Here is a 14,681-nt window from a genome sequence, read left to right on the forward strand (position 1 = left end):
TGTGTGGGGCTTTCATCTCTGCCAAAGCTGATCTGGCGGAGCCAGTGATCGTTTCCTGTCCCGCCCTCTCCTGTCCTGTTCCTGCCAAGGCCTTGGTGGTTATAGGAAGACCAAAAGCCTCTTGTAGATGGGACCTGGGCCACTTTCTCAAGGTTGACACACCTGCCCCACACCCTTACAGCTCTGTTCCCTGATGATCCACAGCAGAGCTTCCAGCAGTTACACTAAATTTTAAAAGTTTATGTTGAACTTTTGAGTTGAGTTTTTTTTTTTTTTACAAGATTTTATTTATTTATTTGACAGAGAGAAAGATAGTGAGAGCAGGAACACAAGCAGGGGGAGTGGGAGAGGGAGAAGCAGGCTTCCCGCCGAGCAGGGAGCCCGATGCGGGGCTCGATCCTAGGACCCCGGGATCATGACCTGAGCCGAAGGCAGACGCTTAACGACTGAACCACCCAGGCACCCCGAGTTGAGATTCTTCTTAAGGGAAAAAAAAACAGAAGAGGGGGGCATTGGAAACGTATGTTTTATGAAGTGCTCTGAGCAGTGACAGATTTTCTTAAGACTCTCAACATGCCAAGAAGCTCTTAGAAATATGCTTGTTCATTAATGTCGTATTGATTCGGTTCTGGTGTTTTGTTTCAAAGTTTGAGGGGTTTTTTGTTTTTTTTGTTTTTTATCCCTCTCTAATTGTGTCGATAACAAGGGAACTGTTTTGTAATGTGACCGGGAAGCCCAGCAGTGCTCTAGGGCTGGGCATCTTGCACTCAATTAACCTTCCTATTTCACATCTCATCACTGCAGTGTGGCAAGGCGCTCCCTGGCCTTTCAAAGCAGGAGGACTGCTGTGGAACTGTGGGTACCTCCTGGGGCTTTAACAAATGCCAGAAATGCCCCAAGAAGCCATGTAAGTGATGTTTCATCATTCCTTTGAATGTCAATGTAGCATATCTGTTGCCTTATGATCACTGTTTTAATGTGGAGCTAACATTAGACTTTCAGAGAACTCTTACTGAATTCTAGAACATAGCGCTATAATTGGCATTTCCAGAAACCTTGCTTCAGGTCTAAGAAAGATTTCCTGTCGATTCCGTGTTTTTTTTTTTTTAATTTTTTTATTGTTATGTTAATCCCCATACATTACATCATTAGTTTTAGATTTAGTGTTCCATGATTCATTGTTTGTGCATAACACCCAGTGCTCCATGCAGAACGTGCCCTCCTCAATACCCATCACCAGGCTAACCCATCCTCCCAACCCCCTCCCCTCTAGAACCCTCAGTTTGTTTTTCAGAGTCCATCGTCTCTCATGGTTCTTCTCCCCCTCCGATTTCCCCCCCTTCATTCTTCCCCTCCTGCTACATTCTTCTTCTTCTTTTTTTCTTTCTTAACATATATTGCATTATTTGTTTCAAAGGTACAGATCTGAGATTGATTCCGTGTTTTAATAAGCAGTTCTCAGTTGCCTTTTCCAGTTATTTTTAAAAAGTGTTTTAAGAGGGCAGTACACTAAACTAGGTTCTTTTTCCTTTAGGTGAAGAGAAAATAAGATGTCTTTAAAAATGGTAAATGTTTCAAAAACTGATAAAAAGTTAGTAAAGCTGTTACTTCTTAGGTTAAATTCCTTAAATGAAATTTTTATTAATAGCCACAATAGAAGTTTGTTATAGTGTAAGTTTTCAGATTTCACTAAAAAAAAAGGCTAAAATGGCGAAATGATTGGTTGCTGACCTCTAAAAATAAGTCTACAGTCACTAGGATACAGTACTTTCTCCTTTTCAGTCACCACTTTTAATTTTTTTTTTTGAGATTTATTTATTTATTTGAGGGAGAGAGAACGTGCGCATGCACTTGCGCACACACATGTGGGGAGAGGGGCACAAGTAGAGGGAGAGGGGGAGAGAGAGAAGAGGCTCCCCACTGAGCATGAGGCTGGATCCCAGGACCCTGAGATCATGACCTGTGCTGAAACCAAGATTCGGACTCTCAGCTGACTGAGCCACCCAGGTGCCCCAGTCACCACATTTTTGATACCATCACAGTTCTCAGTGACTTGAATCTATACTGATACATGTTTTGGTTAGTCTATAAATTCTGGTTTTTAGGACCTATTGATTGAGTAAATCCAGATTTGTGAGTCTCTGTTACTTTTTCCCCAATTATAGTTAACATTTTTAGTTTTTGAATGTAGCATTAACTCTGGCTGATTCCTAATAGAGATTTTTTAGAAAAACAGAGGTAACTTGATTTTCTTTTAATACTTATCACATTTTTCCCAAAAAGCAAGTGATATTTTCCTTAGTCGTCTTCCTTTGCCTTATATAGCTGAAGATTTTTATAGTAGGTGTTTTACACTTTGTGTTGCAAGGAATTTCTCATTTGCTTCAATTGGGTAATTTTTATTCATTCTTCTAAAGCACCTGTTGATTTGATATTCTCAATTGCCTTTCACACCTCTGTTCAATCTAGAATCTGCTATCTTGGAATCACTGCTCCAAAGCTTTGTTTTATGTACTAGTGTTCTGCCATCATAGTAATTTGCTGTCAATAATTGTCTCATTGCCTCTCATTTGGACCTCCTTGTCTCTCAAACTTATGTGTTTTCTAACACGGAACCCTAAAATTACTAAGAAGGCAATTGAGAACTGCTTATTAAAACATGTAATGCCTAAAATTTCATTTTGTTGATACTTCTTCTATTTTTCTTAGAGGACTAATTTGTGAAAACACCCACTAAAATTTCCTGCAACTAGTGAATTCTTCATTTAGGGAAAGATCACATAAATGAAGACCTTCATTACTGAGAATGTCCCCTGTGGACTTTTTATGCTGATTCAATAATGACCGGTAATTTGGATTTCCAGTAAGTGGGTTGAGTGCTATAGTCCCTCCTCACTGAAAGATCCATGTGCCTAAAATTATTCTGGCAACCTGACCAAAGGGATATCCAGGAGAGATTTGATATGATTTAAAGAGCATGGAGTTTGGAGCTAGACAGACTTGAGTTTGACTCCCAGCTTAGTCATTTGCTGTTGAGTCATATGTATCATGAAACAAGAGTCTATATCTAAAATGTTGAAAAAGCAAAGCTTTTTTTTTTTCTTTCTTTTAATGGCCTATCCCTCATATACTGTGTAAATTTGTCTGTAGGAATATTGTGGAGGGGACGGTATGTTTCCCACCTCTAAGTCTCAGGACTGCAGAAGGAGAAGTCCAGTTCTTCCAACTTTATTCTGGGGCCAAGTTCACGTTCTCTAAATACTTGTTCCATCTTTTCTCTTATCTTACGTCTTTTTCTTATCCCTCTTTCTTTCTGTGTTTTTTGCTTAACTGCTTCCCTTTCCTCCATTTTCTCAATCCCAAAGTTGAAAGAGAGGGACAGAAGTTAGGGGTAAAGAGAATCCTAGATTCTTGTTGTTGTTTTTTAATCCCTAACCTCTACTCCCGACCTTCTGTTGTTTTTATTTAGAATTGTGTTTTCTGAGCATAAATTCACTGCTCTAAATGGTTTTGTTAATTCTGTGTTTTAGTGCTAGTAATTAAGGAGAATGTGAAAGCACAAAGTTGCTATCGCTTGTGACTAAATGCTGACAAAAATAAATTCATGTTGGGGGCGCCTGGGTGGCTCAGTCGGTTAAGCGGCTGCCTTCAGCTCAGGTCATGATCCCAGGGTCCTGGGATCAAGCCCCACATTGGGCTCCCTGCTCAGTGGTGAGTCTGCTTCTCCCTCTCCCCCTGCCTGCCTCTCTGCCTACTTGTGCTCTCTCTCTATCTCTCTGTCAAATAAATAAATAAAATCTTAAAAAAAAAAAATTCATGTTGGCTCATGTAATGTATAAAATTGAAGCAATTGATTTCATTTCAGGAAGGGCAATGTGGATTATGACTGAAGTAAACTATTAACATCTTGACATTTACTTTGTTTGTGCTGTCCTAAGTGACTCACTCCCAAGAAACACACTCAGGGTCACATTCTTCCTGTGTCATTTAGAAACTTTCCTTTCCTTGGTTGGTACTCCTCTCTAAATCATATTCTTTTTGGAAGAGAGCAGACTTTCCTTGGCTTTATATGCTATGGTTTTGTGTTCCATGCCTTTTTTTTTTTTTTTTAATTTTCACTTGAAGTAGTTCAAACTTCAGTTTTCAAATGGCTTTTATTTAATGTTTGAAGTTTTTGTTTAGCCACATACAGAAAGACCTTTCACTGTTGATCCGTTTTTACTGTGAAAACTTAATTTTAAATCTGCAAATGATTTCATTAAATACTCTGTAATCTTTTAAAAATGTACTTTGCATGAACAAGTCACTGGTCCTTTAAAAGTTTTTAGAAGAAAATTAACATCGAATCCTAAGCTGACGAGGACCTGAAGAGATCATCTGGTCTGACTCTCTGCCTTGAGGTAGATGACTGTTGAAACTTTTTAAACAAGTTATCCTCTCTTTTTCATTTGAAGAGTTCACAGAGATCCCAAGATCTCTGTAGGCATCCTGCTCCAGAGAGTCTCCATTCTATGGAAGACTAGTTATGTGGCCAAGGAGCTTGAATGGGGTGACTCCCCACATGTCAATTTCTCCCTCCTTATAACTCACCATTCCAAGACTCCTCACTATAACCTTTTCCTAGAATTCAGAAGGATCTGAAGAGATGGGACATATAGCAAAGAAAGGAAGTGAAGGAGGAGAGGGGAACATTCCATTAGTGGTGAGAGTAAAGAGCATGTGTTGGGGCAAAACAATTTTGTTTTCTGAGAGAAAATTTCCTTTTCATTTTGAATTTTCCCTCTTTACTCTTTGTTCAGGTCTTTTTAGTGGTCTCACCATCCATCCTGTTTTGATTATTGGCCATTTTCTGTTGCTCATGATCTTAATGAAAGAATACCGTATGGGAGGAAATAAAGACATCTGTCATCTTGTGAGTGGTTTTGTCAGGCACGGTGGTAGGCATTTTGCATAAATTATATCTAAAATCCACACTAGCCCTGACCTGCTCAGTAGTTATGAATACTCCCATTGTATAGAATTGCCATTTGAAACCCGGAAAGCTTGTCTCTCAGGGTCGCAGAGCTATTGATAGGCAGAGCCAGGATTTGAACTGCTTGGTCCCTGAACTTATGCTGTATCCATTATGCCAAGAAGTCTCTTGGGTCTCAGTTAAGAGTGCCAGAATCCGTGAATGGGGTTTTGTTGGTAATTTGGTAACAGCAGCATTGTATTGGTGAAAATTCTGGGTGATGAACCATACCGATGATCACAGCAGCCCTTCTCCTTGCCTGGCTTCCTCTTTTCATCTCCTATTCTTCTCGGGTTCATAGTAGTAATAATGCCTCATTACCAGCATATGTGAGCCAATATTTAGGTGAGCATATAGTTTATTTTTGGAACTGGGCCACTTGTGAGAGTACAATAGAGTGCTCAACCCAGGGCTGTCCCAGGCAGGCCAGGATGTATGTTCACTCCAACTTATAAGAAAATTCAAATGCCTGTAGCCAATCATTTGGGGAGGAATAGATCCTCTGTAATATAAATAATCACTAATTGGAAGAAAATAAAAAAATAGTCTTATGATTCTTTGGATTAACATAATCAAGATTTGCTGACAACTACTTGGGACTCTATCTGTTGCAGAATAGGAAGTATACTGGAAAGCAGGGATAAGTGAAAGAAACTGTTATATGTTGAGTTGGGTATCTTAGAAATGAATAAGACAGACCACTGATGACTTTGGTGGCTTAGGTTATCACGTTGGTAGTTTAGGACTGTAAGAATTTAAGCGTGTAACAAAGAATTATTTCTCCTTACAGCTTATCATGGATATAACCAAATGATGGAATGTCTACAAGGTTATAAGCGGGTTAACAACACCTTTTGTCAAGGTAAGGTTAACTGAATTCATTGGTGTGGACTTCATTGTTTTGGCTTTTTAGGAATTTGAGTTGTTTGATCATGTTTTGCTCATTAGCCCAGTGTGTGAAGGTCATAACAGTGACTACCTCCTGCTCACTCAATTTAGCTGTAAGGAAATAAAGAGTTCTAGTGTAGGGTTACTAGAATTAGTAACATTTAAAATTTCATGGAACTTTTTTTCCCTGAAATTTTTCCTGAAATCCACAGGCGATTAGATTACATAGCAGAGCCCTCAGTGGTCTCCACGCTGGTCACTGCCTATCCATACGTGAGCGGATGCGTGGGTACAGATGAGTTCACAACTGTACCTAGCAGTACTGCTTCCTTGTTGACACAGGATTGGGTAGGAGAGTTCCTTATTTTTCCCCCCTCATCAGAATATTGCTAGCCACCTCGAAGTATGGAGTCTTAAATATCAGGGTGAATACACATTTCCTAGGCAACAGTTAAGGCTATGTAGCTAAATGTGGAATGTCCTACGCACTTTTGCTCAGTTTATTTTGAACCATGTAGCAGAGTTGAGCAAGCAGGGGGATCCTCAGAGATCATTTAGCCCAGGGTCTGTACCTTACAGATGGGGATGTTCAAGCCCAGGCTTGCTAAGTGACTTCCCTGAGGCTAGAGCGAAGGTTAGAACTCAGGTTTACTAATGCCTGGTTTAGTACCCAGACATGATAGCAAATTTTGTGTCACTTACTTTGTGGAATGTCCAATTAATGCTCCTAATTTCCCCTGACATGTCTGGGATAAAGGTATTATTAGTAACTTGGAAATATGTCTACACTGAAATAAAGAAAGAGCCTTCAAGAATCTTAGTGAACCAAAATCCATGTCAAGAACACAGCACATGTTTTCTGACTTGTTGTCTGGGACTCTGTATCCTTGACCAGTATGTGTTTATAGGACAGAGTAGATTAAGGTAATGTTGGAAAATATAGATTAATTCCTATTAAAAGGGCTCATTTCAATGGACTATCTTAATTATCTGAGAATTTTCTCAAGTTGTTCCATATTGCATCTAACTTTTATGATTCGTAGAGCTTTAGCAAACAAAGAATTTTCTTCTGAAATGCACATAGGTATACCACGTGTTTGAAAAAGTTTTGCCTTAAAGTATGATAAGCCCTCTTGTAAAAGAGTATTGGGAAAGTTAGATTTAACTGTTCAAGGAGAGGGCACCCAAGATGCTTTTTGAGAAACCTCTGTAAACCTTAGTAACATGGGAATAATGGGTTAATCATTATTATCTAGGAACTGCTAGAATTTAAGACATCCTTAAAAGAGTCTATTAAGTGGAGGGAAGATTGAATTAAATGGATGGAAGAAGGAATATGTCAAATGAATGAATGTACATTCTGCAGTGTAAATGAAGTGACTGCTTCATGGATTTGGATAAAAATCTATATGACAAGCCCTGGCCCATTTTTAGAATGTGTTAGTAGAAGCAGAATGAGCAGGCCGTTGGAAGTAACAATCTTGTTCTCTGCCAGTCAGACTGAATTTGAGGTTTGGGTGTTTGGTGTTCATGTCTCTTGGCTGATAAGGTCAACAAAGCTTGCAAAGGGCCTGGAAACCTGAGGGTGTTTAGCCCTGGAGAAGTGCAGACTAAAGAGAGATGTAATGGCTGCCATGCAAACATGCCTATAAATGTTTGATTAACTGTCCTACAAAACAAGTCTTTTATGAGTTGCTTCAAAAACCAGTCCATAGGATGGAGTTAAAAGGAAGCATATTTACAATTACAAGCAAACTTTTTGTGTGGAATAGCATTCCCCAACACTGTACTGAAATGCCTTTGGAAGTACTGAGCTTCCTGCACATGGAAGTGATCCAATAGATTCTTAATAACAGCTAGTTAGGGGTGTTACGGGGAATTTCTGTCCTGTGCAGTACATGAGGTTGGGTGACTTTGTAGGTACATTCCAGTTGTCTGATGCTATCGTTACTCTGCTGCCGGGATAGAGGCTGTGGATGAGAAGAAAGAAATGACATCTTGGTCTGTTCCACGATTTTAACCCCTAGATAGGAAGTCTCCTGAAATGTGCCCTGTGATGAGGTGTAACCGCCTGCTCCTTAGACTACAGACAGAGGAGGATCCCTAGTTATCCTTCCCCATTGTACACCTGTGTGCCTAAATGTTAGACATTCTCCAGAATGTCATCTTTTCCTAACTGCAAATGATGAAGAATGTACATTGTTTTTTGGGATGGGATGGGGTGGGGTGGGGTGGGATATGGACATTATTCATCCCAATTAAAACCGAGACACAGAGAGAGTAAGTAACTTTACCAAGATCACACAGATAATAAGAGGCCCGGCCAGGCTTGAACTCCCAAAACACCTCTGTTTCCATGTGCCACATGGCCTCCTTTACGGATTTTGTATGTATCTGGGAAGTATGACTAATGTAGATACTAGCTCATTAGAACAGAAGACATGCCATCTGTTGTGAGGAGTAATAGAAGTCAAAGCAATTAATAGTAATTTGGTTTTGTGTAATAAGAAAGGATGGTTATCCAATATATTCCTCCTTCTAGCTGCTTCAGGTTCTACCAGTATTTAAAAACACCATGGTAGAAGTGGAAGTAAAAATTTGCAACTATTGCACTTGTTCTCTCATTTAGCAAAATAGAATGAAGAATCCTGTAAGTAATTGCTTGATTATTGTTGTTGTTTGTTTTGTATTTTCCTCCTCTGGTATGGCTGGTATGGAGTGACCTTTTGCAAGTTTTGTTCATATTGAGCATATCTTAATGGTTCCATCTTGTTCTTTGCACTGATGGTCAGTAACACCAAGTCCTGGCTTACGTTTGTCTCAGGAGGATATTTGCAAAACAGCGTTATACTTTTTGGCATGGATTCTGGAGTGAAGTGTCATAGAGAATTCTATTTCATGGTGCCTCCAAAAGGCACCGCTAAATTACACTACAGAGGAGACTGACTCATAAAATAATATGATTTCATTCATCATAATCTATTAAAATTACTTTTGAGAGAAGGGCTTAATTTCACTCCCTTTGTGACACTATCGGTCAGCAAAATTAAATAGAACTTTCTCACATTACATATGTACACTCCTTTTTCCTAGAGTGTTGAAGCTTTTGATTTTGTTATCCTAGAGTTTTTCAAAAGGAGCCCATTAACCACTAATTACTTGTGCATTCCACATTGTTCTTAGAGTTTAATGTCTTCTCAGTTTACAAAGCACATTTAAAATTAAAGTGATTAATAACTAGAATTACATTATTTCCTTCACCTAAGCGAACTAATGTCCTGAAACAACGTTTGGTAATGTGGGCTCAGTAACAAAGAACCAACTGTGCACAAGTTAATTTGAGGAGCTTTGACATAATTGCCCTCAAAGTTGGGTCTTTTCTCCTCTCTGGTGGTGCTGCAATTATCTTTTCAAAGGAATGATTTATTACATATACACACATGGAACTCTAAAACCTGCCCTCACTACCCTTAACATTATGGAATTGTTATAATTTGCTTCATTTATCGTAACAAACAATACAAGCATATTTCCTAGTGGATCTAGAGCAGCATTGGCCATTTAATTATTGTGTAAAAGTTTGATGTAGCGCTAGAATTAAATGGATTGATACCTCATGAATATGATAATAGGAATGCCTGCTTTCATACTCCTTGCCTCTAGAGCTCAGTTCTTCCCTGCATTTTGAGTACTCTCACTTGCCCATTACTTTGTCATGAGATAAATGAGCTCTTAAAAATCAGGCATAAATCCAAGTTTTAAAAATACATTTGGTTCTGAAATTACTTGGGGACCAATCTACTTAGGGAAGTCTTTTATTAAAAGCAAATGCCTCTTTTGATACGTTGAAATCACCCAGTTCATGAGCTATAGGGATAAAATCAACCTAGTATTATTTTGTACATTTTTTAGCATGTGCTGAGGTGCTGTGGGCAATGCCAAAATATGTAAGTGAGAGACGTCTACACTTTCATAATCCAGTGTATGTATATTCCTTTTTCATAGATAATCTTGAAAATATTAAAAAATATTCAGTGATCCACACACATTAATTGGCAGGGCTCTCCTGAGCTACAGACTGAGGATAAGTGATGAATAAGACATCCTTCCTGACCTTGGACTTAGTGTAATTAAATCAGTTGGAATCAGCAGGATACAATTTGCTTTGTTCACTTTCCCAACTAGCTAAATTTTAGCTGACTCCAGATGAGCCCGTTGAAGCAAATATGAAAGAGCTGTCCACATAACTTTCTCTTGGCGTCATTTTATTACACCGGTTTTTCTGCTTTAATAAAATAAATTTACAAAACAGATACATTAGGGCATCGTCATACCCAGTACAAAACTTTCACTGTGGAGCTCCTTTAAGATGGTGCCCCAAATTGTATTTGAAACCAAATTTTGTTTGGAACACAGAAAGGATAATGGACATTTTTTTTTCAGGGGCATGTCTCTGTTACTAAATGAAACTCACAACTCACTCCATACCAGTAAGCCATACATGGGATTTTTGGGTTATGAAGAGCTTGGCTGGACTATAGCTTCTATTTCAGCTTCTCTTAATCATTACAAAAAATTGTGACTGCAGTATGGTAAGCATATAGAAGAAGACTGGTCTTTGGGTGCTTTGAGAAAACTGGAAAATACAGGTTTTAAGAAAACCTACTTGGCTGGAGAAAAGAATGGCTGTGGCATAGTGCTGGGTTCATTTAGAATTAGAGTCCTCACTTTACAGTTATTTTTAAAGGTATAGTTAATGGAAATTGAGAAGGTTTTTCCCCCCATACAGTTAATAGTTAAATGAATTTAACCTAGTTTATCAAGTTTTGCATTCAGCATCATTTCTTGTATCCTTTGCTTACTTTCTGGATTCTTTTTTTTTTTTTTTTCTTTTAAGGTAGGTTTGCCAGATAAAGTACAGGACACCCAGTTAAATTTGAATCTCAGATAAATAGCAAATAATTTGGTTGGGACATATATAATAAAAAGTACTTGTTTATCTGAAATTCAAATTTAATTGTGTATCCTGTATTTTTATTGCCAATCTGTATTTTAAGATGATGTTCTTTCACTGTTCTTTAAATGAGGGTGCTGAGAAGTATATATTTTAGATGTCTGAAAATATTTTTCTTTTGAGCTCCTTCTATAAGGAGACTGGTCAGGGGTACAGCTCTAGGTGGTTTTCCAGCAATACATTTGACCACCTTATCCTGATGTCTTCCGACTTCTTTTTGATACTTTTCCTCCCCTGTAGATAATCTCTCTTTCTCTCTTTTGAGATCTTCTTTGAATCCTTTATTTTCTGTCATCTTATCACCCTGTGTCAATATTTGCATTTATTTTGATTTTCCTCAGTAGACAGAGTGTATTGTCCATCCAAACAGTCGTGTCTCTCCTCAAATTTGAAAAATGACCAACTATTATCTCTTCAGATATTGTTTTTCCACCATGCTTCTCAGCTGAAAGTCCTACTGACTAGTTTGGGGAACCTCTATAATTTTCATGCCTCTGAATAAGTCTTTTGTGCTTGTATCCTTTTGTCTTTTTGTTGTTGTTGTTGTTGTTGCATTTTGAATGAACGCCTCAGTTCCATCTTACAGTTTTCTAATTCTTGCTTTATTCTGTCCGTCTGGACTCTATCCCATCTGTTATACTTTTAATTTTAAGTCTGTTTTCCACTTCTGAGGTTTCGAATGATTTTTCATAGCTACCTGTTCTTGTTTCTTTTCTTTTAAAATGTGTTCATTCATTTAACTTTTTAAGCATGTTGAAAAGTTTAGCAAGATTTCAGTTGCTGAGGAAGAACATTTCTGCACAGGTACTTTCAGATTCTTACCTTCAGTTGCTAAATTCTTGGCTGCCCGTATTTCTTCCTAGACAGTAGCCCCAGAAATTCAGTGGCTCCATCCACTGCCATGTATTTCTATGACATTTCAGGTTTACTGGGATGTTTGTCTTGGTTTTTCTTTCTTTTTTTTTTTTAATCTTCTTTTATAATTGTCTGCAATTGCTAGTTATTTGGAACAGGAGAGAATGCCAAAGCATGAAGTTTCTATGTTACATTTCTTTAACATTTATCTGTATCAGGATTGAGCTTTTTAAAATTCAAGAGATACCAATATTGGAATGTGGTTTTTAATATGTATATATCTATTATAAATTTTCTTTGAGGATGTTAAAAAACATTGAGAAAGCTTCAAATTATATAAATTATATAGATTAAATGTTATTCAAAGATTGTCTTTTTTCCTGTTGTAATTAAGCAGCCCACAATCAATATATTGGTTAATATATTGGTATATTAATAACCAATATTAATATATTGGTTAATTAATCAATATATTAACCATCTGCCATTCATTAACTCATTCATTTTACAGATATTTAATGATGATATAAATGGGGGTGCTCTGAGCAATATTAGAATATAATAAGACTCAACTCCTGCCCTTATGAAGATCACTATTCTCATGTATAATTAAAACATCAAAGCAGCATATAGTAAGTGCTTAAGAAATGAACCAGACCCTGCAATTTCAGAAGAGAGAAAGTTCCAATTTAAAAACCTATTCTTTAAAACAAACACATTGTCTTTGCTATTTGTAAAATAAATCATACCTATTGTTTAAAATTTAGAAACTAAAGAAATGTATAAAAATATAAATTACATTAACCTCCCTCAAAAACTGATGCATTTTGCTGTAGTTCCTGCCAATCATATGTATATATATATTTTTTGAGATTATAATTCATGGATAAGTGTGAAGTGAAACTGTTTTTTTACTTAATAGATAATACATTCTGATTTTATTAAATCTTATAAAAATTATTTTAATGCTGACCTATATTTAATGGATATAGGATAATTCATTTAACCATCCCCCTAAAGTGCTATTTTCAGATTAGTTTCTATTTTTTCTTAATATATATACTGTCACCGGCATACTTGAACACAAAGCTTTGATGAATCCGTGGTTATATTTACAAGTGAAATTACTGGTTCTAAGCTGTGATTCATCCTGTGCACATGACCTCTCAGAGAGGATGTCCATTTCCCTTCTCAGTAGCAATAGAGAGTTCATTCACCGTGTCCCTCCTCTGCTCTTCTACTTCCTTTCTTTGCAATTTGGAAAACACACAAAGGGCAGTAAAATAGTATCTTTTTCTTCACATAGGCCCTGTACGTTTCTATTTAGGCTCTCCCTAGGTATTTCTTTTAAAAAATTTAGTTATTTATTTTTGGGGGGGGGGAGGGGCAGAGGGAGAGAATCTTTAGGCAGGTTCCGAGCTCAGCAGGGAGCCGTCATGGCAGGGCTAGATCTCACCACCTATGAGATCATGACCTGAGCCAGAATCAAGTCGGATGCTTAAGTGGCTGAGCCACCCAGGTGCCCCTGTTGCTCCATTTCTAATTACTGTTGATTTTATCGATGTGAGGCTTTTTTTCTCCTTATGGTATTAGGAGAAAATGCTATGCATAAGAATAGCTTGGTAGTTTTCTTTTTTCTAATACAATACATTTCCTTTCTGGTCATTATTGCTTACATATTTTTATCTGCCCATTTGTATATTTTACTAACATTTATTGAGAGTCTATTTAGTGGAGCCATTGTGTTGGATTCTTCAGGGATGTCATAATCAAACAACCCTGGGAGATAAGTAGTGTTTTCTTTTCTTTAAACTGATAATGAAACTGAGTCTTGAGGCCCAAAGAAATTAAGTGATGGAAGGTCACATAGCTGGAGAGTGGTAGAATTTACCTCTGCAGCCTGGGCTCCCCTCCCTCGGCTGCTAGCACTTATATAGCAGTTTATAGTTTATGAAAGTACTTTTTTAAAAAATATTTATTTATTTATTTTAGAGAGAGCACACAAGCACGGTGGAGGGGAGGGGCTGAGATGGGGAAAGAGAGAGAATCCCAAGCAGGCCCCATGCCCAGCAGCAAGCCTGACTCGGGGCTCGATCTCACAACCCTGAGATGGTGACCTGAGCCGAAATCAAGAGTCAGATGCTCGCTCAACTGACTGAGCCACCCAGGCTCACCAAAAGTACTTTTTTTTTTAAAAGATTTTATTTATTTATTTGATAGAGCGCAGTCACAAGTAGGCAGAGAACAGAGAGAGAGAGAAGCAGGCTCCCTGCTAAGCAGGGAGCCTGATGTGGGGCTCAATCCCAGGGCCCTGGGATCATGACCTGAGCCAAAGGCAGACGCTTAACCAACTGAGGCACCCAGGCACCCCCACGGGAAGTACTTTAACACATTTTCTCATCTCCTTAATTTGTGACAGTGACCACACCTACTTGTTACAGGTGGGGAAACCGTGACGTGAAGCCTTGCACAGTGAATGGCAGCACTGAGAGTGATATTAGATGCTCACCAATACTTTCACAGTCTGTGTTTAGCTCTTAGGCTCCTTTACTGGCTTGGTTTAGAAATCCTAAAGTTCTCCAAACTTCATCATTTATTTTTATAGCAAGTTGTCTTGTAAATGTGTCTGCTGTGTAGTTAAAAAATTTTTTTATCATAATATTAGTAAGTCGTCATACCGCCTCAGTTTTATCCAGAAGTGTTTAATAAGCAGAATATTTATGCTTCTAAATGCTTTTGTGTTTATTTGTATGCTTTTGTTTTGTATTTATGCTTCTTTGCTTTTGTTTAAGCTACAGTTCCTTTGGATTCTGAGGCACACCTTTTCTGGTATCCTCTCTTCTCCCTTCCCCTATCAGTGAACAATTTAATAAAGCAGTCATGTATTTCCTCACACTTGTAGGTGCAGCTGGG

The 14,681-nt window shown here is 37.9% G+C and overlaps 1 protein-coding gene across 12 annotated transcripts in view; it reads left to right on the top strand.

The window, feature by feature from the left end:
* The window catches only part of LTBP1 (latent transforming growth factor beta binding protein 1), a 389,022-nt gene that overhangs the window by 220,076 nt on the left and 154,265 nt on the right, over positions 1-14,681 (top strand). For all 12 annotated transcript variants that reach the window (XM_078056161.1, XM_078056162.1, XM_036119099.2 and 9 more), the window contains 2 exons: positions 805-907; positions 5,802-5,873. In XM_078056161.1, the coding sequence (XP_077912287.1) occupies positions 805-907; positions 5,802-5,873 (175 nt within the window). The remainder of the gene's footprint in view (positions 1-804; positions 908-5,801; positions 5,874-14,681) is intronic.

The sequence above is a fragment of the Halichoerus grypus genome, chromosome 10, assembly GCF_964656455.1.
Source record: "Halichoerus grypus chromosome 10, mHalGry1.hap1.1, whole genome shotgun sequence".
Lineage (NCBI taxonomy): Eukaryota > Metazoa > Chordata > Mammalia > Carnivora > Phocidae > Halichoerus > Halichoerus grypus.